Source organism: Arvicola amphibius, chromosome X, assembly GCF_903992535.2.
Source record: "Arvicola amphibius chromosome X, mArvAmp1.2, whole genome shotgun sequence".
Lineage (NCBI taxonomy): Eukaryota > Metazoa > Chordata > Mammalia > Rodentia > Cricetidae > Arvicola > Arvicola amphibius.
Genome location: NC_052065.1, coordinates 33,881,009 through 33,906,840, shown reverse-complemented (window position 1 = coordinate 33,906,840; position 25,832 = coordinate 33,881,009). Strand labels below are relative to the sequence as shown.

General features: G+C 38.0%; 1 protein-coding gene across 5 annotated transcripts in view; it reads right to left on the bottom strand.

Annotated features, from left to right (window-relative positions):
* Nucleotides 1-25,832, bottom strand: part of Jade3 (jade family PHD finger 3) — a 92,549-nt gene that overhangs the window by 19,775 nt on the left and 46,942 nt on the right. For all 5 annotated transcript variants that reach the window (XM_038317234.1, XM_038317237.1, XM_038317238.1 and 2 more), the window contains 3 exons: nucleotides 15,075-15,265; nucleotides 10,296-10,507; nucleotides 4,646-4,813 (listed from right to left, as the gene is read on the bottom strand). In XM_038317234.1, coding sequence (XP_038173162.1) covers nucleotides 4,646-4,813; nucleotides 10,296-10,507; nucleotides 15,075-15,265 — 571 coding nt within the window. The remainder of the gene's footprint in view (nucleotides 1-4,645; nucleotides 4,814-10,295; nucleotides 10,508-15,074; nucleotides 15,266-25,832) is intronic.

The window sequence follows — 25,832 nt, the reverse complement described above, 5'->3', positions numbered from 1 at the left end:
GAAAAGTAGCCAGTGCTCTTAATCCCCGGACCATTTCTCCAGCACCAGAAAGAAACAGGTTTTAAACAGTGAATAACTATCAAACTAAGATGATTCATCTAGTACAAGTTATATCCAGATCAGGAAAGAGAGTTCTTCAATAGTCCAAAATCTAGAAATCAAGAATTAGAAGCCCTAAGAGAAGGTTAATATCTGTGAAAAGTTTTTTTTTTTTTTTCAAAACAGGGTTTCTCTGTGTAACAATTCTGGTTGTCCTGGCACTTACTCTGTAGACCAGGCTGGCCTTGAACTCACAGAGATCCACCTGCCTCTGCCTCCCAAGTACTGGGATTAAAGCTATGAGTCACCACCGCCTGGCTAAAAGTTTTATTATTTTTATTTTTGAGATAGCATCTATGTAACTCAGGGTGGCTCTTAACTCATGACCTTCTTATTCCAGCCTTCTGAGTGTTAGGATTTGTTTTACTTTTATGTGTGTGGTACTAGGGATAAAGTCCAGGCCTTTGCACATGCTAAGCAAGTGCTCTACCTCTGAGCTATATTCCCTAGCTCTTGTTGTTTTTTTTGTCTGTTTGAGACAAGGTCTCATTATAGCTTAGGCTACTCTTGAGTTTACTATGTAGCCCAGGCTTTGAATTTTTGACTATCCTGCCTTTCCAACCAAAGATGCAGGTTTACAGGCATATGTACCAGGGCTGGCTTCAACCTTTTTTTTTTTTTGGTTTTTTTGAGACAGGATTTCTCTGCAGCTTTTTTTTAGAGCCTGTCCTGGAACTAGCTCTTGTAGACCAGGCTGGCCTCGAACTCACAGAGATCCGCCTGCCTCTGCCTCCCGAGTGCTGGGATTAAAGGCGTGCGCCACCACCGCCCGGCTGGCTTCAACCTTTTTTAATTTAATTTTTTGGTACTGGAGAGCTGCTTTGTTCATATTAGGCAAACACTCTACCACTAGCTACACCCTAGCCCAAATCTGTGGGTTTTGTTTGTTTGTATGTTTACAGGGTCTAAGTATGTAGGTTGGCTTTGCGCTCACTAGACAGTTCCAAGCTGGCTTCTAGATCTTAATCTCCCAAGTATAGGGATTACAGGAATGTACTACCATGCTTAGTTTAGAAGCCATGTTTTAATTAAGTTAATGAACAATAGCAGAATGAATAAACAGTATATCCATAAAATGGTAAATTACTAAGCAATGTAAATTGATGAACTACTGATACATATTACAACATGGAGTGCTGGCCAGACAGAAAATAATACTTACTGTATGAATTCCTTTTACATGAAGCTTAAAAATATACAAAACTTATCTATAGCTGATCAAAATCAAAATGGTTATTATTCCCAGGAAACAAGGAAAGGAGGGAATATAAAGGAGCCTTCCAGGATGATATTAGTATAGTTCTGTGGCATTTCATGTCATAGACTGATTTGTGGCTACAGGTATTTTTTTTTTTTGTTTTTTTTTTGTTGAGACAGGGTTTCTCTGTAGCTTTGGGACCTGTCCTGAAACTAGCTCTGTAGACCAGGCTGGCCTCGAACTCATAGAGGTCTGCCTGCCTCTGCCTCCCGAGTGCTGGGATTAAAGGTGTGAACCACCACTGCCTGGCTGTGGCTACAGGTATTTTAAAGTAAGGTAAAGTTTACTTTAAAAATGTTTAAGCAATCTATAGATTCAATGCAATCCCAATCAAGGTCCCATTAAAATTCTTCACAGAGATTGAGAAGACAATAATCAACTTTATATGGAAAAACAAGAAACCCAGGATAGCCAAAAAAATCTTATACAATAAAGGTACTTCTGGAGGCATTACCATCCCTGACTTCAAACTCTATTACAGAGCTACAGTATTGAAAACGGCTTGGTATTGGCATAAGAACAGAGAAGTTGACCAATGGAATCGTATAGAAGACCCGGATCTTAAACCACAAACCTATGAACACCTGATTTTTGATAAAGGAGCCAAAAGTACACAATGGAAAAAAGAGGGCATCTTCAACAAATGGTGCTGGCATAACTGGATGTCAACCTGTAGAAGAATGAAAGTAGATCCATATCTATCACCATGCACAAAACTCAAGTCCAAATGGATTAAAGACCTCAATATTAATTTGAACACATTGAGATTGATAGAGGAGAAAGTGGGAAGTACTCTACAACAAATGGGCACAGGGAACCGTTTCCTATGCATAACCCCAGCTGCACAGACTTTAAGGGCAACATTGAATAAATGGGACCTCCTGAAGTTGAGCAGCTTCTGTAAAGCAAAGGACATTGTCACTAAGACACAAAGGCAGCCTACTGACTGGGAAAAGATCTTCACCAACCCTGCAACTGACAAAGGTCTGATCTCTAAAATATATAAGGAACTCAAGAGACTAGACGGTAAAATGCCAATTAACCCAATTAAAAAATGGGGCGATGAACTGAACAGAGAATTCTCAACAGAAGAAGTTCGAATGGCCAAAAGACACTTAAGGTCATGCTCAACCTCCCTAGCTATCAGGGAAATGCAAATCAAAACAACTTTGAGATATCATCTCACACCTGTCAGATTGGCTAAAATCCAAAACACCAATAATAACCTTTGCTGGAGAGGTTGTGGGGTAAGGGGCACACTCATCCATTGCTGGTGGGAATGCAAACTTGTGCAACCACTTTGGAAAGCAGTGTGGCGGTTTCTCAGGAAATTCGGGATCAACCTACCCCAGGACCCAGCAATTCCACTATTGGGAATCTACCCAAGAGATGCCCAATCATACAACAAAAGCATATGCTCATCTATGTTCATAGCAGCATTATTTGTAATAGCCAGATCCTGGAGACAGCCTAGATGCCCTTCAGTGGAAGAATGGATGAAGAAACTGTGGAATATATACATGCTAGAATACTACTCAGCGGTAAAAAAACAATGACATCTTGAATTTTGCAGGCAAATGGATGGAAATAGAAAACACTATTCTGAGTGAGGTAACCCAGACCCATAAAGATGAACATGGGATGTACTCACTCATATTCGGTTTCTAGCCATGATTATAGGACATCGAGCCTATAAGTTTGGGATCCTTGAGAAGATAATAAGAAGGTGAACTCCCAAAAAAGATATAGTAATCCTCCTGGATATTGGAAGTAGACACGATCGCCAGGCAAAATTGGGAACTTGAGGGTTGGGCAAGACTGGGCCAAGGGAAGATGGGGAGAGAAAAGTGTGAAGGGGAGAGCGGGGGGAGCTCGGAGGAATGGGGTGCTTGGGATATAGGAAGGGTGGATATGAGAGCAGGGAAGCATATATCTGAATTTAAGGAGCTACCTGAGGGTTGTCAAGAGACTTGACCCTAGAGGGGTTCCCAGGTTTCCAGGGAGACGCCCCCAGTTAGTTCCTTGGGCAGCTGAGGAGAGGGAGCCTGAAAAGGCCAGTTCCTATAGCCATACTGATGAATTTCTTGCATATCACCATAGAACCTCCACCTGACGATAGATGAAGAAAATGACAGAGCCCCACCTTGGAGCACCGGACTGAGCTCCCAAGGTCCTGATGAGGAGCAGAAGGAGAGAGAACATGAGAAAGAAAGTCAGGACCGTGAGGGAACCTCCAGCTGGCGACAGATGGGGAAGGTGACTGAGCCCCACATTGGAGCACTGGACTGAGCTCCCAAGGTCCCGATGAGGAGCAGAAGGAGCGAGAACATGAGGGAGAAAGTCAGGAACGAGAGGGGTGCGTTCACTCATGGAGACGGTGGGACAGAACTAATGGGAGATCACCAACTCCAGTTGGAATGGGACTGATGGATTATGCGACCAAACCCGTCTCTCTGAGTGTGGCCAACAGCGGGGGCTGACTGAGAAGCAAAGGACAATGGCTCTGGGCTCTGATTGTTCTTCATGGACGGGCTCTGTGGGAGCCTTCTCAGCTTGGTCGATCACCTTCCTGGACCTGGGGGGAGTTGGGAGGACCTTGGTCTTAGCATAGAGTGGGGAACCCTGATGGCTCCTTGGCCTTGAGAGGGAGGGAGGGGAGGTATGGGTGGAGGGGAGGGGAGGGAAGGGGGAGAAGGAGGGGAGAGAAAGGGGAGAAGGAGGGGAGGGAGGGGGGAGGAGGAGGGAAGGAGATGGAAATTTTTAAATATAAAAAAAATAAAACATGAGAAAAAAAAAAAAAGAAAAAGATGTTTAAATGTTAAATGTTAAAGTAGTATGTTTATTTTAAAAACAGTAAATAGTTTAAAAATATTTGTTTATAAAAATATTACTATATGTGTATATGTGTACAGGTACCTCTGGAGACCAGAGGTTATCAATTCCCTGGGAAGCAGAATTAAAGGCAGTCAGTTGTGAGCTGCCTGACATGATACTGGAACTGAACTCAGATCCTCTATAAGAACACTGTGAGCTCCTAACAGCTATGCCATCTCCATCTTCCACACTCTGGTCTCAAACGAATATATCAAAACACCACTGAAAGTACCACTCACAAATACACAAGTTTGGGCTAAAATGCACACTTGTGTCCAAGACCTGAGGTAGCACAGAAATCTCAGAAATATAGGTGAACAGGAAGCATTTCCATGACAAGTATCTGTCTGTCTAAACATCATGGGAAGTAGGGCACCCTGGAGTAAATGGTCCCAGATTCAGATGGTTTCTTACTTCTGGAATCCACAGGGCACAACTGACATGGGCCCATTTAGTCCCTGTTCTGGTGGTCTTCATGGCTCCACCTTTCTTAGGACACAAAACACACTGTGGATAAATGCCCAGGACACAGGAACGACACAGCCAGCTGCCTTCTGGAATCTTAAGGATGCCATAGCAAGCCTGTAGGCATGAGGAAGAGAGGGAAGAATGGTCAGTGTATCTGTATTAGCACTAACACCAATTTTGACACAGTTAAGAAAATATTCTCTGTTTTGGGGATAAAGACAAATCTAGCTGAAGAAGTTCTTATCTGGGATTTAGCAATTTTTAAACACTAAAAACCAATGTAGCAGCATTTGAACTAAGATTAGCATGCCTACCTATGAGAACTTGAAGGAAGATAGAAAAAGACAAGGTGGAGATTCATCCCAAAATTAGCGAATTATTAACAGAGAGTTGGGTTACAGACATTAAAAAAATTATTGAAAATGGATTCTTTTTCCTGTTTTCCAAATTGTCTTCAATGTTTATATATTGTAACAGGTCATCAAATCAGTACTGGAGTAACTTCAACACGTCATGTACTATTGTGATCAAGAAAAAAGGTGATAGAAACAGTGAACTATATGAATACAAATCAGCTAATGTTTATAAAGAGTCTAATACGACCTAGTACATAAAAAACATTCAGCAAATTGTAGAAATTATTTGTTTAGGTTGAACCAGGAGACTTGTGAATTGAATCACAATAATCCATAATGAGTTCTGAGAGCTTTTTTTAATTCTTTATGTAATGATATTGGAAAATAAATGAACAACTCAGGGAGGTGGAAGATTACTTGAAATTATTCTAGATCCCCCATCTTCAATTCTGTCCAGTTCCCCTCTTAATTGCTCTAATCTATTTCTGAAGAAAATTAGGTGCCTCTAGGTTCTTCACATGGCCATATATACAGAATACCAACTGATTCACCCTATCAGTTCCCAAATTTGTGGGTTCTAAGAGAGTCACCCTTAGGTGAGATTCATTAAGAGTTACTATCATCCATTTCCAATCTCCTTTCCACTTCATACCATGCTTTCTTTTCCACCTTTTAGACCAATTCCTGGACTTTTATTACACACTTGCTTTCATACATTGGTCCCTGGTACTTGCTTCTTAAACTGAGGCTGAACTTCCTTTCCATATCCATCCTCACTACTACTGCTCCATTCAACTCCTTGTCACACTATTTTAGGATAGATTTATTTCTAAATTTGTTTATTCATTCTTCACACCTTTAACCCTTACTCTATTTAGTTATTAGATTCTTCTCAGTAAAATCAAGCACAGCAGTAAATCCTCCAGGGATTTCTCCTGTTCTTATTTGCCCACCATCACCTAAATTAGGTGCTGATTACTACTTAAGACCTGTTTCATAAGGCTAACACACAAAGAATGTTTTTTCACATTTTTAATGAGTTGTAAGAGGAAAAGGAAAGAACACACAATAGAGACCATATGTATCTGGAAAAGTCTAAAGTATTTCTGACCCTTTAAATAGATTTGCTGTTCTCTGAAGTTTGTACGTCCTCTCACCTTACCATTTCTTCTTACCTCCCATCATAGTTAAACACATGGCATCTAATTTGCAGAGGCAGGCCTCTTGGCTTTCTCCATAATTGTCCACTCCAGTCCTCATGCCCATGTGTCCTGTATCTACGCTACTGCCTGACTCTCATCCTCTACTTCATGTGATTTTTCCCTCATCAATTACACTGCATCTGTATTCTACTCTCCTAGTTTTGTTCTTGTGCTTCATAACCTTAGTGAGAATGGAAGGTCACTAGGCATAGCTCTTATCATTGATTTATATCAAGTGTTCCTCTCCCTGCTTAGCATATAGGTGTGAGAACAAATTATTAATAACAGTTCAAGAACCCAAGTTGGACTTTCAACTAGGCTCCTCTCACGTGAGCAGGGCATCATTTTATAAGGTTCCTATTGTTGAAACCCCTTTTTTCTGATGCCTATAATATTGCCAGGGAATGACAAAAATAATTCCACCCCAAACTGGAGTCTGTTTGAGGTCAGTAGATGGTTCTAAGAATGCTCTTAGTCATTCTATGGAACACAAAATAATTTTCAGAGTGAACTTCTTTATAGATATAATAGTCATAAGATCATAAAAGCTTATATATCATAGTGATTCTCAACATTTTATGGATCACAAATGATGAAGGTTGTAAATTCTGTTGAGAAAACAGCGTAAGTTTGCTAATATGTTTTAAGGATTATTTCAGGATGTCAGAGACAGTGTCAACTATATTTATACAGGTATAAAAACTACAGTGTGTGCTATTAGCTAAATTTAACCCAATCTCAATCTAAATATTCAATATTTATACTAAGTAGAAATAAATATACACAAAAGGACTTAAAATGCTTTTAATTAACTTTCACATTTTTAGAGGAAAAAAATTAACTTGTATGATGTTAAAATCTAAAGTCTATTGATACAAACTTCTAAAGTAATGTATTATTGTCACTGAAGAACAAACCCTGAACAGGATGTGGTGGAGCAAATAAAGTGAATTATGTTTAATAAGTCCAGATGCCAATATGCCACTATTCTTTTATAAAGTAAACAAATATTCTAAATTATTATTTAAGTGCTTTATAGTCAACAGAGGGAGCTCTAACCTAAGTAGTTATTTATCATCCAAGTAATTACAGCCACTTTATACGAATCTCAGTATTTTACCCACATGCTTCCTGGTTTTTGAGACATTATGCATACATGATGAGGGAAGTCTTTTTGTATATGTGCTGCTTTTATTGGTGAATGAGTAAAGCTGTTTCAGTCAATGGCTTAGCAGAATAAAGCCAGGTGGGAAATCTGAACAGAGATATAGAAAGAGAGTAGGCGGAGTCAAGGAGATACATGTAGCTGTCCAAGAAGCAAGAGGTAACAAACCACAAGCCTCATGGTAAAATATAATAGAAACAGATTAATCTGAGATGTAGGAGTTAGTTAATAAGAAGCCTGGGTTAATAGGCCAAACAGTATTGTAATTAATATAGTTTCTGTGTGATTATTTGGGTCTGGGTGACTGGGAAATGTAAGAGCAGTTTCCGTTTACACATGCGTATGTATGTATGTATGTATGTATGTATGTATGTATGTATGTATGTATATGTATACACACACACACACACACACACACACATATATATATATATATCCTGGAACTTGGCTATGTAGCCCACCAAACTCATGAGTCTCATGCCTCAAGTGTACTGTCATGCCTAGTTGGAAGAAGCTCTTTTCATGAAATTTCATATATTCCCAGCATTCAGATATATCACTTTATTGCCTGCAAGGCCCAGTCAGCCATTATTGCCAACATGTGAGAGGATTATCATTTATAGTGACTTGGTGTTTCTAAAACAAATGCCATATTCTTGGGGGGAATTATTATGTTACAACTAATTCTATTAGTAAAAGAACTTGAAAATAATTCTTTAATATTTTGTCCTAATTATAAAAGACAAACATAGAAAATAGATACAGATGACTTCTGTCTTATTAGGCATCCCAGAGAAGTCCTGGTTGTTTTCTATGTCCTATGTTATGTAGGCTCATCATTCTAGTGGTTTTTGGCCAAAATGATCTTTCTAGAATACAAATATTCTTTTAGGGTTGATAGAATAAATCAGAAGTTTATTAGTTTGTCAGAAGATTCTTCACATGTGTGACTTTTTCCCTTCCATACCCCTAGGAGGCTTTTCCTACTCCACTCCTCTATTCTTAAAGTACTCTTAGATGCTTCCAAAATATTTTGCCCACTTTGACTACTTGCCAATGAACATATTCTCTTCTGACTGAACAGACCTCTCTGGTTTAACTGACATACATTTTTACATTCAGCATGAGTGCCACTTATTGGAAGTTGTTTTTTAATTTTTATCTCTTCCATGCATTTCCACATGGATTTGTAATCTATAAAATCAGCTGGTGGAGAGGTGGTGGTGGTACATGCCTTTAATCCCAGCTCTCAGGAGGCAGAGACAGGCAGATTTCTGTGAATGTGAGGCCAGCCTGGTCTACAGAGTGAGTTCCAGGACAGGCTTCAAAGCAACAGAAAAACCCTGTCTTGAAAAACAAAAACCAAAACAAATATCACCTGGCACTCTGGTAGTTTCTTTTTAATCATTATACTGTGGTTTTCCTGGGGGAAGGGGCAGAAAGTATATCTGGTTCTTTATCGCTGTGTCACCATAATGCAGCATGGTCCTGGCTCACAGATGGTGCTTAGTGCATTTACAGTATTTGTTACATAAACTAATAATATGAATAAAATATACAACATGTTCAGAAGATTAAAAATTTAGGTAGAAGTCAAGGATTGAATTGAACTACATCTTGGAAGATATGTACACTTTGATAACCTAAGGTAGGAGACAAGACTGTGTATGGGTATCCTCGTGTGTGTGTGTGTGTGTGTGTGTGTGTGTGTGTGTGTGTGTGTGAGAGAGAGAGAGAGAGAGAGAGAGAGAGAGAGAGAGAGAGAGAGAGAAGAGAGAGAGATAGGTTAAGCTAAATGTCAAATGTGTGTGTTCTTGTATGTGTGTAGGAGACAAGACTGTGTATGGGTATCCTCGTGTGTGTGTGTGTGTGTGAGTGAGTGTGTGTGAGATAGGTTAAGCCGAATGTCAAATATGTGAGTGCTTGTATGTCTGTGTGGAGGTCATAGGTTAAGCTGAAAGTCTTCCTCAATTGCCCTCCACCTTGTTTCTTGAACCAGGGTCTCTTAAGGATTTGATTCAGCTAGATTGGCTGGCCAGCGAGTACCAGGGATCCTATCTCTGCCTCTCCATGTGTGCCCTGTAACTTAGTTCTTTACGTGTATTTTGGAAACTCAGGTTCTCATGCTTTGGTATCAAGTACTTCACCAACTGAACCACCTGTAGCTCTCTCTCAGAAGATATTTTTAAATTCAGACATGGCTGTAAAATGAAGATAGGATAGTGTTAGCAATATTCATCACTGTACCTCAAGTGACCTTGTTTCACCACAGAACAGAGCATAGGATATGGGTAAGAGTTGAAATAAGTGCTGATATCATTAAAGCTAACATTATTAATATGACAGTGTGACAGAACAAATGTCAACTAACTTGGGTAAAGTCATTTAACCTTTCCTTACATTGTTTGTAATACTAAGATGAGAAAAATCTCCAATGTAGATGAGGCAAGAAGCATAGGGACTTCCTGAGTGAATCAAATGAGAAAAAAATCTCAATGGTCCAGACATGAAATGACACAATAGGGGCTAGGTTTAGCCTCTTGGGGGAATATTAGTAGGTAAAGCAGCTTAGGGACCACAAGCGATGTTTCTAGAGAAGTACTGAAGAACAGCAGAGCCTAATTTTGATTTTCACCTTTAAATATAAGACATTGCTCAGATATGAGTGTTAGAAATAATAATCACTGAGCTTCAAAAATGTTGACCATTGGAGCAATGAGATATCAGATTAAGGGCACTTGGACTAAGCCTGATGATTTTAGTTTAAACTTCTGAACTCCAATACTAGAAGAACCAAATCCTAAAAGTTGTCTTTTCACTTTAATACTAATATGTTAACCTTGTATGAGGGGGCAGTCTCCATTTCCACTAACCTGATGCACACAGACGTTACACTTATCACAGAATACCATATCATTCCCTTCTTCACTGTCTGGAGACCGGCACACATCACAGATCACATCTTCATCATATTCTATTCCTAGTCCTTCTTCTGTCTCAATAGCATGGTTCATATTTTCATGGCAGTGGCGTTCTAGAACTTCTATTGTTTTTTCCATAAGCGTCTCATCAATTGGCCCATAACCTGCACAAAAATAAAAACAATAACTCAACACTTCTGTCAGCTGTCATTCCCAAATCATCAACTGCAGGAGTAGGCAGGGTACTAAGGGACAAAGCCATCTTTTTTTTCTGATCTAAATCAACCAGATTTCAAGGATTTTTTTTACTAGAGAAATTCTTACATCGAGTATAATAAAATCAGTGTTTAATACACTAATGAAGAAATACATCACAGCACATTTTCTTTTCTTTTTTTTTTTGTTTTTTTCGAGACAGGGTTTCCCTGTAGTTTCTAGAGCCTGTACTGGAACTAGCTCTTGTAGACCAGGCTGGCCTCGAACTCAAGAGATCCGCCTGCCTCTGCCTCCCGAGTGCTGGGATTAAAGGCGTGCGCCACCACCGCCTGGCTACACAGCACATTTTCTTAAAAATTTACAGACGCTTACATTTTTTTACTAAATCCTAGTCAGGGGACTGGTGAGATGACTCAGTGGGTAAAGACACTTGCTGCTAAGTCTGATGACTTGATTTTAATCCTTGGAAACCTCATGGTGGCAACAAAGAATCAACTTTCAAAAATTCTCCTCCACACAATACACATAAATAAATATAAAATTAAAAAATAAATCCTAGTCAGTCTCCTGCTAAAACCTTAATTAATTTTCTCTTATTCCTACTAATAAGACTTGAACCAATGGTGTAACTGATCACTTTAATGTGTAGCATTTAAATCTTTCACTTGTTTGAGCACAAATAATGTATTAGTAACTTAGTTTCACTAAAAATACTTAGTGGTTATACCAAGAATTTTTCATTTGATAATGTATTAACCCATAAAAGAAAATCCTAAGTAATATGTATATATGGATATGTATATGAACTACTGTTTTCAAACCTGATTTAAAAAAATCAAATACCATTTTCAATAACAAGCAATAATAGAAACCTCTTAACATTCACAAAGATTTAAATGTAATTCTGAAATTACCCCTTTTCTTCCTGATTCCTTTTTCTTTTTATACTTTTATTTTTCACCTTACCCTCCACATTTAACCCAACTGAAAGACCCATAGGGCTGATACTGGTAAAAACTATTTTTCTTCTTAAGAGGACCAGTGATTTTTGGAACATTAGTTACTTTTAGAAACTAAGGAATAATTTTCAAAATGATCCAAGATAAATTTATCCAACAATATTTTTAATGTAAGACATCTAAAGAACTTTAAAATATGTATGAATTACCTTTTAAAATTTTATCTACTTATGAAGCAAAGATTTTCTCTGGCTTATTTTCAGCCTAGACATACCATATACACACAAATACACTTACATACACATATGTATATATCAAATACACATATAGATATGTAGGAACAACGCATATAGTGTCTAGTCTGGATATATACTCAAAGAATTCTATATCCCATCACACAGATATTTGCATAGCCATGTTTTTTACTGTTGAACTATTGACAATAGCAAGGAAATGGAATCAGCCCAAACAAATGCCCAACTGATAAATGAATAATGAAAATATAGCATAATTTTATCAATTCATAAAGAAAAAAATGAAATTCACAGGAAAGTGAAAATAAGTGGGAAGTATATTGTGTGTGGTAACATGGTCTCAGAAAGATAAACACCATGTTTTCACTCCTATGTGGAACCTATAGTCTAATTTTGATATATTTATATTTGTGTAAGAATGATTATGTATAGAGTTCAGGAAAATAGAAAGGGGCCTATGACAGGAGAAAAAAAGAGGCCCTAATTAAGAAAGATGGGTGGGAAAGGTAATAGAACATGTGATTTGAAAACACAAGGGGGAATACCAAAATATAAGGGTTTAAGCAGGAATGGGAAGTGAGGAGATGAGGGACTGAGGACTGGGTAAACCAAATTTTAGTATGTTTGAAAATCTAATAAACTTGCTACTTTGTAAGCTAATTTTAAAAAGCAGAGTTATAGAGTCTAGTTATAAAAACTTGAATTCAAATTCCAACTTTATCTCATATTAGTTATGCAAACTTTGTTATCTTACTGTTCTTATCTATAAAATGATAGTACTAAATTCATTAACTTGTGAGGATGGGATGTTTGTTCACTGGTTAGTATTGTACCCAGTATATAACCAGCATACACATTTTAAATTCTTTAATTTGAGCAAAAATGCTTAATTTAATATTTTTAAAAGTTTATTTTAAGCTCTAAAACATGTGACTATAACATCATTCAACCTAAGGAAAAAAATCAAACAAAAGGAAGTCTTTAAAAACTCTGGATCACTTGTTCTTCTAGAGGACTTAGGTTCAAGTACCAGTACCTACATGGTGAATTGCAACCATCTGTAACTCCAGTTTCAAGGGATTTGATGCCGTCTTCTGGCCTTTGCAGACACCAGGCATATACACACATATAGGCAAAAACTCTCATATAAATAAAATAAATACATCTAAAATATTTAAAAACTAAAGTTCAAACAAAAACCTATTTTTATTTTGTTGAGATTATAATATATTCACATCATTTTTCCCTCCAAACCTTTTCATATACCTTCCTCATTTTCCTTTAAACACATGGCTTCTTTTTTCATTAATTATTGCTCCATGAATATATGTCTATAAGTATAGGTTCCTAAATATAACCTGGTCAATCTGTATAACGTTACATGTATGTATGTTTTCAGAGTTAACCATTTGGTACTGGATAACTGATCATTGTGATCTTCTCTGTTTCTCTTGCTCTCAAACATTCATTGATTTCCTGTAGTTCTTTGTGTAGGGTTGAGCACTGCACGATAACACTAAGAATTCAATAGTGGTATTCACACCTTGCTGGTTAAACAAGAGCTCTCTAATTGAACATAAAACCCACTTAACAAGAGGGAAACCGTACTGGAAACCTAGCTAATTACCTAATGCAAGCAAAGTCATGGATATTGAAGGAGAACCTAAAATCACTACTTTATTAAGCCCATATAATCCTTAACTACATTCTAAACATTTGTCCTTATATCCACAGATAAGTGTAGTCTTCACCCTTCATCAAGGAAACTTGTCTTTGAAACAAATATAGACCACCACAGAAAACCACAACCAATCAAAATGTAGAGTTGTGGAGCCAAGTCTCAATTGATATATCTACAAAACATGTCTGCTCAAGCTAAGGGAACATTTCAGATGAGGGAGCAGTATGATTGTAAAAGCAAGAAGACCAGACCAAGGAGTTTGATGTGAGATTGTGTCTCCTAGTGATGTCAGAAGCTATACACACAAAATCTCACCAACATGATTACCTATACATGAGCTGAACAAGGATGACACAAATAGACATGCTAAAGTAGACAGGGGAAAAAAGCCCTTGCAGCCTCACCCCTACACACACAAAACATCTCTTCTAAGATTAAATGAAATGTATAGTCCTGGATGGGATGGGATCCTAGACAAGAAAAATATTAGTAGAGAAAAAAAAGCCCCAAATTCTGGAACATCAGTTAATGGTGATGGTTTCTTCATCCCGACAAATTCATCATGGCAAAGAAATATGTTAATATTAGGGACACAGAATATACTTTAGGTATACATTTGTATTCTCTGCCCTGAATGTCCATTTTTTCTGCAAATCAAACTCTTCCATTATAAAAAAAATATAATCCGCATCCAAAGAGAATTAGTTGTAAAACATTGAACTTATAGGGCAGTTTCTTATCAAAGGAAGCATTGTGATGGTTGTGTTATCATAAATTCCATTTGCATGCAAAACCACACACTCTGGTACTTGATTATGTCTTTGTCCTTTTATTCCACTCTCTATGATTTGCACTCTAATTGGCCACACCCTTATTCCTCTTAGAGAACAAATCAAGAGGAAACAAAATATACTAAGATTATAAAACAAAAATTAAAAAGTAGTTGTTGGCAGAATAGCTTCCATCGCCATGCCAAAGAGGATTTAATATAATTTTAACTTTTTCACATGTATTCATATACTAGCTTTAACATAGAGAACTCACTGAAGGTAGCTAAGAACTACTTTGGAGATATTTTTCCATAGGCCTACCATTCTGGGCAACAAAATTAGAAGCCTTATATTAAAGGGCAATGATTATAGTAACCTGTCACTTGTAGTAGGATAGTGGGTACTGTTAAATACTGATAGACCTTTTTTCTAACAACTCTATGGGCTTGTCCATTAATAAGAGTCATTTTTAGGACTGATCCAAAAACAGGTCTCAGTATCCTTTCTAACCAGAAGTTCAATCAACCATCACGACACTAACATTTAGCATTATAAAGCAACTTCATAAAACTTATGTGCCATCTGTATCTATGCTATTATACTGAATAAATGAAGAAAGGATCACTTAAATTTGTATTACTTTACCTTAATACTGATTAAAATTAATACTGATAAAATAATGCTATACTTTATACATTTGAATAAACAGCTCATTTCTTCAAAAATAAAAATAAATGAAAGGGTGGGTAAGAAAGGAAAGCAGATGAAAAAAGTTTTACAGAGTTCTACCAATTTAAAAAAAATCACTGGTGAAAGTCAACGCACAATTTACTTGTAAGAAAACAGCTTACCCATTTCTCCAAGGTCTTCATTGAGTTCTTGAAGCCAGAAGGTGTCCAAGTCATCTAGGTCATAGCGGCAGGTAGATGCTGCCAGCTCTAGGGTATTGATATAGCCAGGCTCTGCAGACTCTGGGCTAGAGCAACGAATATATTTCCGGGGCCGGACAAAGAGAACTTCCTTTACTTTTTCAGATATAATCCTAGAAAAGCAATAGAAAGACATTGGCATCCGACATCTGACATCAACAAATGACAGATTTCAGGTACTGACAGGATAAGCCAAACGACACTGGCTACACAAGGGTGCATGCCCTGCTATTCCTTCTGGGAGATATGGCAGATCCCTTTCTAGAATCAAATGATTCTGAAAATTCAGTTTCATCATCTGCTGTGAACTTATTGACTGATAATGATGTGCTTCATTCACCTACACAGATCTGGGACCCTACTACTATTTATTTTAATAAAATGTTGATGTATTGTGTGTTCTTAACCTAATGGTCGCCAAGTATATTTAACTATTTATTTTAATAAAATGTTGATGTATTGTGTGTTCTTAACCTAATGGTCGCCAAGTATATTTAAAAGGAAAAAACCTGGGAATGAGTGTTTGCTGCACAAAGGTATCATGTTTAAACATACACCTCAGCAAAACCTGTGGTTTTTTTCTTCCATGGACAGACTATTAGATGGTAGTATACAGCATAAGTTTTAGACTTACACAAGCCTGTTTCTTTTTCCTGTCATTCATTTGTAAAGTGGTTCTGAAAAATTACTTAATTTAGATAAGGTTCAGTTTTCTTTATGAAAAAGTAGGGACAAGAATAATTATTAAAATAACACCAAACTTGTAAGATTATTATGCTTACATGAAATAAAGTATTTGGTATGGCATATAATAAAAACATGTTTTAGTAACATTAGTGTTATATTTCTTACTACTTTCACTATGTAAATGAGTTAAAGTCAGGAGATCATAGAGTTGCATAAACTCAAGATATATGAGAGTGGTCATAGGTCTGAGCCAGGGCTACATGATGGAAAAAAAAAATCCATGATGCTTGAGCAAATGATCATAGCCTTTCTGATACCTAAGAACTCAAGGCAAGAAAACCAATCAGGGAAAGAAATGTCTACAACTTAATCTATAATTGATGGTTTAAGTACCAGATGAGGCATCAGAAAATATAACCAAAAGGAAATCTGGATTATCTTTTCCTGGCAGTTTTAAAGAACAGTGTGGGTTATCGAGGAGGGAGGGAGGAAGGGAGGGAGGGAGAGAGAGAGAGACAGAGACTCATTATAAAATAATGAAAACCATTCCTCTAAAAGGATTTTAGAGCTAATTTAATTCTAGAGTCATTATATATGTAGGATAATTAATAAAACAATATCAATACATGTAATATATATAATTGACCATGTAAGTGCAGAAAGTATATTTTCTTCTAAGCATTCTTCCCAAAGCTTATGATTTCAAATAAAGTATCTTGAATAGTTAACAAATATACATATTTGTACATTAAAATTATTTTATTATATGGAGATCCAAAACCAAAAGCAATAAATATTGGAAGAAAATGCAGAAATCTTAAGCATTAACTGAAGCTAAATTTTGAAACCGTATTCAGAGGCCTGCTTCTAACTGAAAAAGACAAAATACATGCTCTCCAAAGAGACTTCAAGATCAAATAAATATATAGCGCTTCTTTGGTGCATGGCCTTACAAGGCAATTATAGAATATTTGATTTTCCTTAAGATATATTTTTCTAAAAAAGATTTTATAACTAATGGTTTATCTCAAGTGCTTTAAACTGTACAAGAAAAAAGTGATTATAAATTTTCTTGAATGAAGCTTTTGTTTATAAGGCTTCTGGAAGAACACAGAGGAGAATACATTTATAACATCAGGATAGGCAAAGATATTTTAAATGAAACACAAACACAATAGAAAAAGATTGAAGAAACATACACACTAAAGCTTTGATTACAAAAAGAGAGTGAAAGCGAGGCGATAGCTCAGCCTGTTAATCGCCCGGCGCTGATGTGAGCGAGGTCCCGAGTTCAAACCCCGGGCTCATATGATTTAAAGCTAGGCGATAGAAAAAAAAAGAGTGAAAAAGCAATTTGTGGAGTAGATGATATTTACAATTAAAGATACACAAAAAATCCAATTAAAAACTAGGCAAAAGGTTTAGGCAGACACTTCATAAATAAGGCTACCTCTTGCAGCAAATAAACAATTAAAAGGCTCTCAACCTAACTAGATATCATAGATATTGAAATTATAATCACTGTTATCTACCAGAATGGCTAATATTTAAAAAATTGACCCCAAACTGGTCTTTGAAGGTCTAAGCGATGGTAGGAAACGGAAGCAAATAGACCTATTGTTACATTGCTGGCTTGGGAATGAATTGATATATGCCACTTTGGGAGCAAATACAGTTATAAGGTATATACAGGATATGAACAGATATATATGTTTTTTGACCTAGCAAATATATTTTAATGTATTTAAATTTTAAATATATCTTTAATAAAAATGTACAGACATTTTATTATTACAGAGGGTAAAAAGGTTCAGTTTCTACAACAGCTGGAAACAACCTAAATGTCTAAAGGTGAATGGATAAATTGTGGCATATTCAAACAATGAGATATGATGCATGAGTGAAAGATGAACTACTACATGCAACAGCATGGATGGATCGCACAAGCATTAATGATAAACAAAACAATCCAGTCTCAAGTGAATACATACTATAGGATTCTATTTATATGAAGTTCAAAAACTGGCAAAACTGTTACCTACGGTGAGGGAGGTCAGTTACTGGCAGGGAGCAGAAGAAAGGCTTCTGGGGTGTTGATAATGTTCTATTTCTTGATCTGAGTGGCAGTTAAATGAATATGTTTAATTCACAAAAATTTATTCAGCTATACAAAAATGCATTCTATATTTTCTGGGTGTACATAATACTTCAATGCAAAGTTTATCATAATGATAATTAAAATGGTGATGTCACCTTGTCATTTTTCCATTAAGTATAATTAACTAAAGTCTGAATCTAAGAACAGAAACAATAACACCAAATGCAAGAAAACACATAGGTAAAAGGTTAAATTAATGTAAATTTACAAGAGAAGTTACTGAATTTATGACAGAGGAGAAGATCTGTGAAATGTTATTTTGGGATTTTTATCTTATTTTTGGCTTCTTGAGACAGGATCTCACTATGTAGCCCTGGCTATCCTGGAATTCAACATGTAGATCAGGCTAGTCTCCAACTCACAAAGAATCCACCTGCCTCTGTTTTCTGAGTACTGTGATTAAAGACATGTGTTACCATGCCTGGAGGATTTTATTTTTTTGAGACAGGCTCTTGCTATGCTATGTTCCCTGCTTCAGCCTCCCAGGTGCTGGGATTATAGGTGTGTTATCATTTCCAGCCTGGGACTTTTTAGAAAACAGCTTAAATCATCATCATTTACACATGCACACATGCAGGCACATGCGCGCGCACACACACACACACACACACACACACACACACACACACACACACACTTCCAGTTATCAAAAGACACTTTGCTTTATGTGTGTGCCTGTGTGTGTGATTGCTATTGCTTTAGAGCAGTGGTTCTCAAGTGTCTTAGTGCTGCGACACTTTTATATAATTCCTCATGTGGTTATAAAATTGTTTTCATTGTTACGTCATTACTGTAATTTTGTTACTGCTATGAAATGTAATGTAAATATCTGATATGCAATTCCCAAAGGGCTTGAGACTCACAGGTTGAGAACCACTGCTTTGGAGGAAATCCTAGAATACTATGGTTTTCATTGCCAGTCACTATGGACTAGGTATAGAGACACTATGAATGGCATCAGATCACTGACCATATCAGCAAATGTTCACAAACACAAAGGTTTAAATAATTTTGTCAGGACAACATAAGCATAGCTTTCAATTTAGATCCTTTAGTATAACAGAATGTTGTCGTATCTTTCTAGATGACTGGCTATTGGTAAAGGACCCCTATCCACTTCTCTATAAAAAGGTTTATTCACCTTTTCTTCACTAGTAGATTAGAGTGGCTGGAATATTATTATTAACTCTGGCCCAAGTAGACACTGCTGTGCCACTGAGGAGTCATTGAAAATGCAATTATTATTACTGTTGTTTGACCTAAAGCTTAACATAGTGTCTTTTTTTAAAAAAATTCTTTTATTCTTTTTTTTTTTTTAAAGAGAACTATCTTTTTTCATTTTACACACCAATCCCAGTTCCCACTCCCTCCATCTACCCCCAGCCCACCCTACCCCCTATCCACTCTTCAGAGAGGGTAAGGCATATGGCTTTGAGTAAGGTCCAAGGCCCTCCCTATTATATCTAGGCTGAGAAAGGTATCCATCCAAAGAGAATAGGATCCCATAAAGCCAGTACAAATAGAAGGGATAAATCCTGGTGCCACTGCCAGTGGCCCTTCAGCCTGCCCCAGCCATACAACTGTCAGCCACATTCAGAGGGTCTAGTTTGATCCTATGCTGGTTCCTTCCCTGTCTGGCTGGAGTTGGTGAGCTCCCATTAGCTCAGGTAGACTGTTTAAGTGGGTGTCCCCATCATGGTCTTGACCACTTTGCTCATATTTTCACTCCTCCTACTCTTTAACTAGACTTTGGGAGCTTAGCCCAGTGCTCCACTGTGGGTCTCTGCCTCTGTTTCCATCAATTGCTGGATGAAGGTTCTATGGTGATATTTAAGATACTTATCAATCTGACTACAGGGCAAGGCCAGTTCAGGCACCTTCTCCTCTATTGCTTAGGGTCTTAGCTGGGGTCATCCTTGTGGATTCCTGGGAATTTCTCTAGAGTCAGGTATCTTGCTAGACCCATAATGGCTCCCTCAATCAAAATATCTTTCTTTGCTCTCACCTCTGTCCTTCCTCTATCTCGACTATCCTGTTCCCTCAAGTTCTCCTCCCCCCGTCCCCTTTTCTTTTCCTCTTCCCCTTCCACTCTCCCTTCTCCTTCCATCCCCATGCTCCCGATTTTGTCAGGCAATCTTGTCTATTTCCCCTTTCCAGGTGGATCTATGTATGTTTTTCTAAAGGTTCACCTTGTTATTTAGCTTCTCTAGGATCATGAACTATAGGCTCAGTGTCCTTTGCTTTACAGATAGCATCCACTTATGAGTACATACCATGTTCATCTTTCATGTTCATCAGGATGTTTTTTTTTCTAGTTCCATCCATTCTTATTGACCTTTCAGGGACTGTTCAAATGACTTTCAAATGTTTTGAAAGATAGAGATTATGCTGTTTCCTAATGAATGCCTAGAATTACTTTTGAATAATACAGAAACTATATAAATATCACACTATAGATTTTTTTAAAGGTTTGAGATGAGTATTTTAAAATTAACTAGAACATGAGAAAGAAAGTCAGGACCGTGAGGGAACCTCCAGCTGGCGACAGATGGGGAAGGTGACTGAGCCCCACACTGGAGCACTGGACTGAGCTCCCAAGGTCCCGATGAGGAGCAGAAGGAGCGAGAACTTGAGGGAGAAAGTCAGGAACGTGAGGGGTGTGTTCACTCATGGAGACGGTGGGACAGAACTAAAGGGAGATCACCAACTCCAGTTGGAATGGGACTGATGGATCATGCGACCAAACCCATCTCTCTGAATGTGGCCAACAGCGGGGGCCGACTGAGAAGCAAAGGACATTGGCGCTGGGCTCTGATTCTTCTGCATGGACGGGCTCTGTGGGAGCCTTCTCAGCTTGGTGGATCACCTTCCTGAACCAGGGGGGAGTTGGGAGGACCTTGGACTTAGCATAGAGTGGGGAACCCTGATGGCTCCTTGGCCTTGAGAGGGAGGGAGGGGAGGTATGGGTGGAGGGAAGGGGAGGGAAGGGGGAGGAGGAGCGGAGGGAGGGGGAGGAGGAGGGAAGGAGATGGAAATTTTTAAATATAAAAAAAAATAAACCATGAGAATGAAAAAAAAATGCCTTTAGAAAAAAGATATGGTCTCAACTCTGTAAACTCACCACAAAATCCAGGCTATCTTCAAACTCATGCTAACCCTTATGTCTTTGCTTTCCAAGTGCTGGATTTATAGAAGTAAACCACAACCCGTGACTTCATAAATATATGTTTAGGCATAGTCTCCTCCAAATGCCCCTTGTTAATCTTGTTACTTTGCGATGACCTTTTCTTCCCAAATCTGTGACTGAGTGTATGAGACAGTTACCATTTCTATGACATAATGGCATTTTCCAAATCCCACATATCTTTTACAATGTGACTCTGATATTCTTCCAGTTCTAAAGATTATTTCTTCTCTCTTTGAATAAGGGATGGTTTATGGTGGTTTTGACTAGCAGAAGTACTGCTATGAGCACTGTAAGACTGGGTCATAAAAGGAATGCAGCCTTCACCTGGCTGTCCAGAAGGAACAGATGTACCTCAGAATCTTGTGCCTGGAGCCTATAAGGAATATGACTATGCTGAGATTGTCAGACTATGAGAGAGTCAAGTTATATGTAATTCTCATATCATGCCACTTTAAGCAAAAGGCCTTTATAGGCTTCTAAACTTGACCCCCAGCTACTGTGCAGCCTTCAAAATTCAAGTCTAAGCCAGGCGGTGGTGGCGCACGCCTTTAATCCCAGCACTTGGGAGGCAGAGGCAGGCGGATCTCTGTGAGTTCGAGACCAGCCTGGTCTACAAGAGCTAGTTCCAGGACAGGCTCCAAAGCTACAGAGAAACCCTGTCTCAAAAAAAAAAAAAACCAAAAAAAAATTCAAGTATAGTTGCTCTGTGCTGCTAAGTTTGGGGTCAATTTACTATTAGCACTGAAACTTATAATGGGAACGAACAATAGGGAGAGCTTTAAACTTCAAACAACATAAAGATATATGAAATGCTTTATGTATTGTACACACTACTCAACTTTCATAAACAAAATCAAGAGTGGTTGAATTCTGTAGCCTAAAATTGAATGGGAAAGCGGTGGGAAGACAGAAGGTAGAGGAAGTAGTTGAAGGTGCAAGAGGCCCAGATGCCCAGCAAAGTTAAAAGACAAGTTTCTGTACTCATGCATCATTAAGGGGTATTTTCCTTCCAACTTCATAAACTTTGCATGCATTTTGAAAGTAGTCAACAGGATCCTACATATGGAAACTGAATATGGGTCATAGGACAATAAACAATAAGAAATGATCCCAATGATGTTTATCTCCAAAAAAACCTTATCTCTTAGAATATTTACTGTTATAAGCATTCTCTCTCTCTCTCTCTCTCTCTCTCTCTCTCTCTCTCTCTCTCTCTCTCTCTCTCTGTGTGTGTGTGTGTGTGTGCTGGGAGGTCCTACTGATTGGAGGTTGCAGTCTACCATGGCCTGGCAGCTCTCTCTGAGGTCAGCAACACGGACGCCTCCCCCACCCCCACTCTCGGCGAAAAGCATCCTGTTCTCTACCAGACCTTATTTGGAGACTGTCTTTAGGTCCTGATGCCTGACTTATCTCTAGTATGACCCTTGACACAGTTCCCTGCAGAGGCTTTACCTTTGCTGCTGCCCATATGGTAATTACACATTGTCCTAGGAGCATTACAATAGGACCGCGCTTCCACAGATGATAACTAAGACTTGTACTAGGAGCTTTATGATAGGAGCACACTATTTAATGCAAATTATGTGATGCCCCAGCCACTGTCCCCATTCTTTATATCACCCCTCACTCTGGAATACAGTTGAGCTGATTCATTGAAGTTATCTCCTGAAGAGCTATATCCATTGTGCTCACAGGCCGTACAAAGCTCTCTATTGTCGCTTCTGCCCCTTGTCCTCATGGACTGGTGGCGAACAGGGTGAGAGGAAAATGCCCCCCATGTATGTATGTGTGTGTGTGTGTGTGTGTGTGTGTGTGTGAGAGAGAGAGAGAGAGAGAGAGAGAGAGAGAGAGAGAGAGAGAGAGAGAGAGAGAGAGAGAGAGAGAGAGAGAGACAGACAGACAGAGGATCGAATTCAGAGTCTAGCAAGCATTCTAGCACAAAGCTACTCCCGCAACCCCTTTTTGGAGTATTCTTGATGAGTCATTTCTTATTGAGAACTAGATATCCAGGGTGTTAAAAACCTGGGGCCTTATTTAAACCTTTAGTTTTGGCTGTTTCCAACCAAACTACTATGGCTGGTCATCAGAGTTGGAGTGGAAGTCATAGTTTACCACTTGTCCTGTATGACAGGGATTTTCTGTTACTAATGGGGTGAGTCTGGAAGTTCTGGCTCCCACTAGGCCTTCAATGATACCTCCCTCATTGAGATTAGTAAAAATGACTGAATGGCCTTGACTGATACCACTAGGGAAGGAGGAATTCTCATTATTATCATGTGGAAATGAAAACTGTTTCTCCATTAAGTTTTCTGTCACAACCCTTAGATGGGTTGAATCATCACTGACTGACTGTGGGGTTAAGTCTAGGCTTCAGCATCTGTGCTGCAGGAGAGGGCAGAGTGACAGCCTAAAGTATTTTTCATGGTGTTTGACTGGAGATGAACAAACATTATCTGAAAGATTTCTGTTTTGATAGGCTGTCCCTTTCCCAGTCACTAGGAAGAATAGGTCTTTCTTATATGTTTTTTTTTAAAATCATCACTGGCTGGTTGTTTCTCGGTTGCTACCTTTTCCAGTATTAAGTCTGGAAGCAAAAAGAAATCAGGGAACACAGGGCTGTGTTGTTTCAGAGGTTATGTCTCAAGAACCCTAGATCTTCTGCTACCTTCTTTTGAGCTTTTAAAAGACCAAGGTTTGTGTTTTACAAGCTGCTCAGGACTTTTAGTTGTACTTAATGGGGGAGGGGAGTGGTCATAGGGAAAATTCATCTATTCAGTCTTTGTGGAAGTAAAATCTTGGCCAAGACTGTCAAATTTAAATATGACAGCAATAGAAAGAACATATGAATATATGCATACACATAACTTTGACAACTTAGATCAAACAAACTAAGCCGTTAAAGCACCCAAGTACTAAAAGTCATTCAATATGAATTAGGTAACTATGAAAGATTAAATTTATAGATAAAACACCAAAAAAGCAGATTCAGAGTATTTCACTGGAGAATTCTATCAAACGTTTAAGTAAAAATTGGGGTTGGAGAGAGATGGCTCACCAGTTACCCTCTCTTGCAAAGAACCTGAGTTTGGTTACTAGCATCCATCTAGCAGCTTACTACCAGATGTTATTCCTGGCTATGAGAAATCTGTAGGTAGAATGCCATGCTTAGCTTTAATGCAGGGGGGGAGGGGCTTGGTCCTGCCCCAACTTAATGTGCCAGACTTTGTTGACTTCCCAGGGGAGCCCTTACCTATTGGAGGAGTGGATGGGGTTTGAACTGGGGGGATAGTGGGGGTGGGAGGAGGGATGGGGGGAATTGTGTATAGAATGTAAAATGAAATAAAAAAAATCTGATGCCTATGGCATCTACATACATCTGCATGTATGTACAAATACCCACACTCCTCTCTAAATCACATAATTAAAAATAAAAATAAATTTAAAAAGAATCAATACTAATTTTATACAGTATCTTCTGAAAACAAAAGGGCAGAATATCCCCCAATTAAATTAAAAATTTTAACACAATACTTTTATTAATTTGAAATTTTTAATATATTTCTGATGTATTTTATTATAGTCAGTCTTCACTCTCCTAATTTCATGCCCTTTATTTTTGTAGCCCACTGAGTTCAATTTGTGTTCCCCATATATTCATGGGTATGGGAGCATAATCAACCTGCCAAGGGACCATATCCTTAAAAAAATGACTTTCCTCCAATGGCCACCAACTGCCATTAATTCCTCAAATAGAGGTGGAGGACTTAGAATTTCCTCCTCCTTCCATATAAGGCTGACTGGGCCTTGATCTTGTTCAGGCTTCATGCAGATATTTTCTGAATATGACAGGACTGTGGCATTCATGAACTCACAGCAGCTTTGGAAGCCTGCACAAGGCTTCCCCAACTATTTTATTAGGAGTGTATCACTTCCATAATATAACAACTAATAAAAATACCATGAGAAAAGAAAACAGGGCTTTTTCATGTCAGGAATACAGACAAGAAAATTCTTAACAAAATATCATGAAATTATATCAAGCATTATACCAAAAAAATTCTAAATCCAAATTAACTGGGTGCCATGGACTGAATTGTGCCATTCCATAGCCAAAAAACCTAACCTCAATGTGACTGTGTTTGGACACAGGGATAGTTAAAGTTAAATGAGTCTATATAGATAAAGCTCTAATCCAATAGGACTATTGCCCTTATCAAAAAGAAAGAATTCATTCTCTCTACATGTTCACTAAGAAAAGGTCATAATAGCAGGAAGGATTAACACCCTTATCAGGAGTTAAATCCTGCTGGATCTTGATCCTAAGAAGTTAAGCCTTTAGAATTTTGAGAAATAAGTTTCTGCAGTTAAAGGCATCCAACCTATGAGGTTTTATTATGCAGCCCAAACTATTATAGGAAGACTTATTTCAACATAACAAGTCTAGTCAATATTCAAAAACTTCTATCACAATCTATGATATTAACAGGCTAAAGGTGATAATCCCACGTTTCTATCATTTGATACAGAATAAGTATATGAGATGATAAAAATAATAGATTAGGAGCAAAGGTGAATTTCTTCAACTTGATAAAAACTGTAAAAATTAATATCATGCTTAATACTGAAAGACTAAATGGTTTCTACCTAA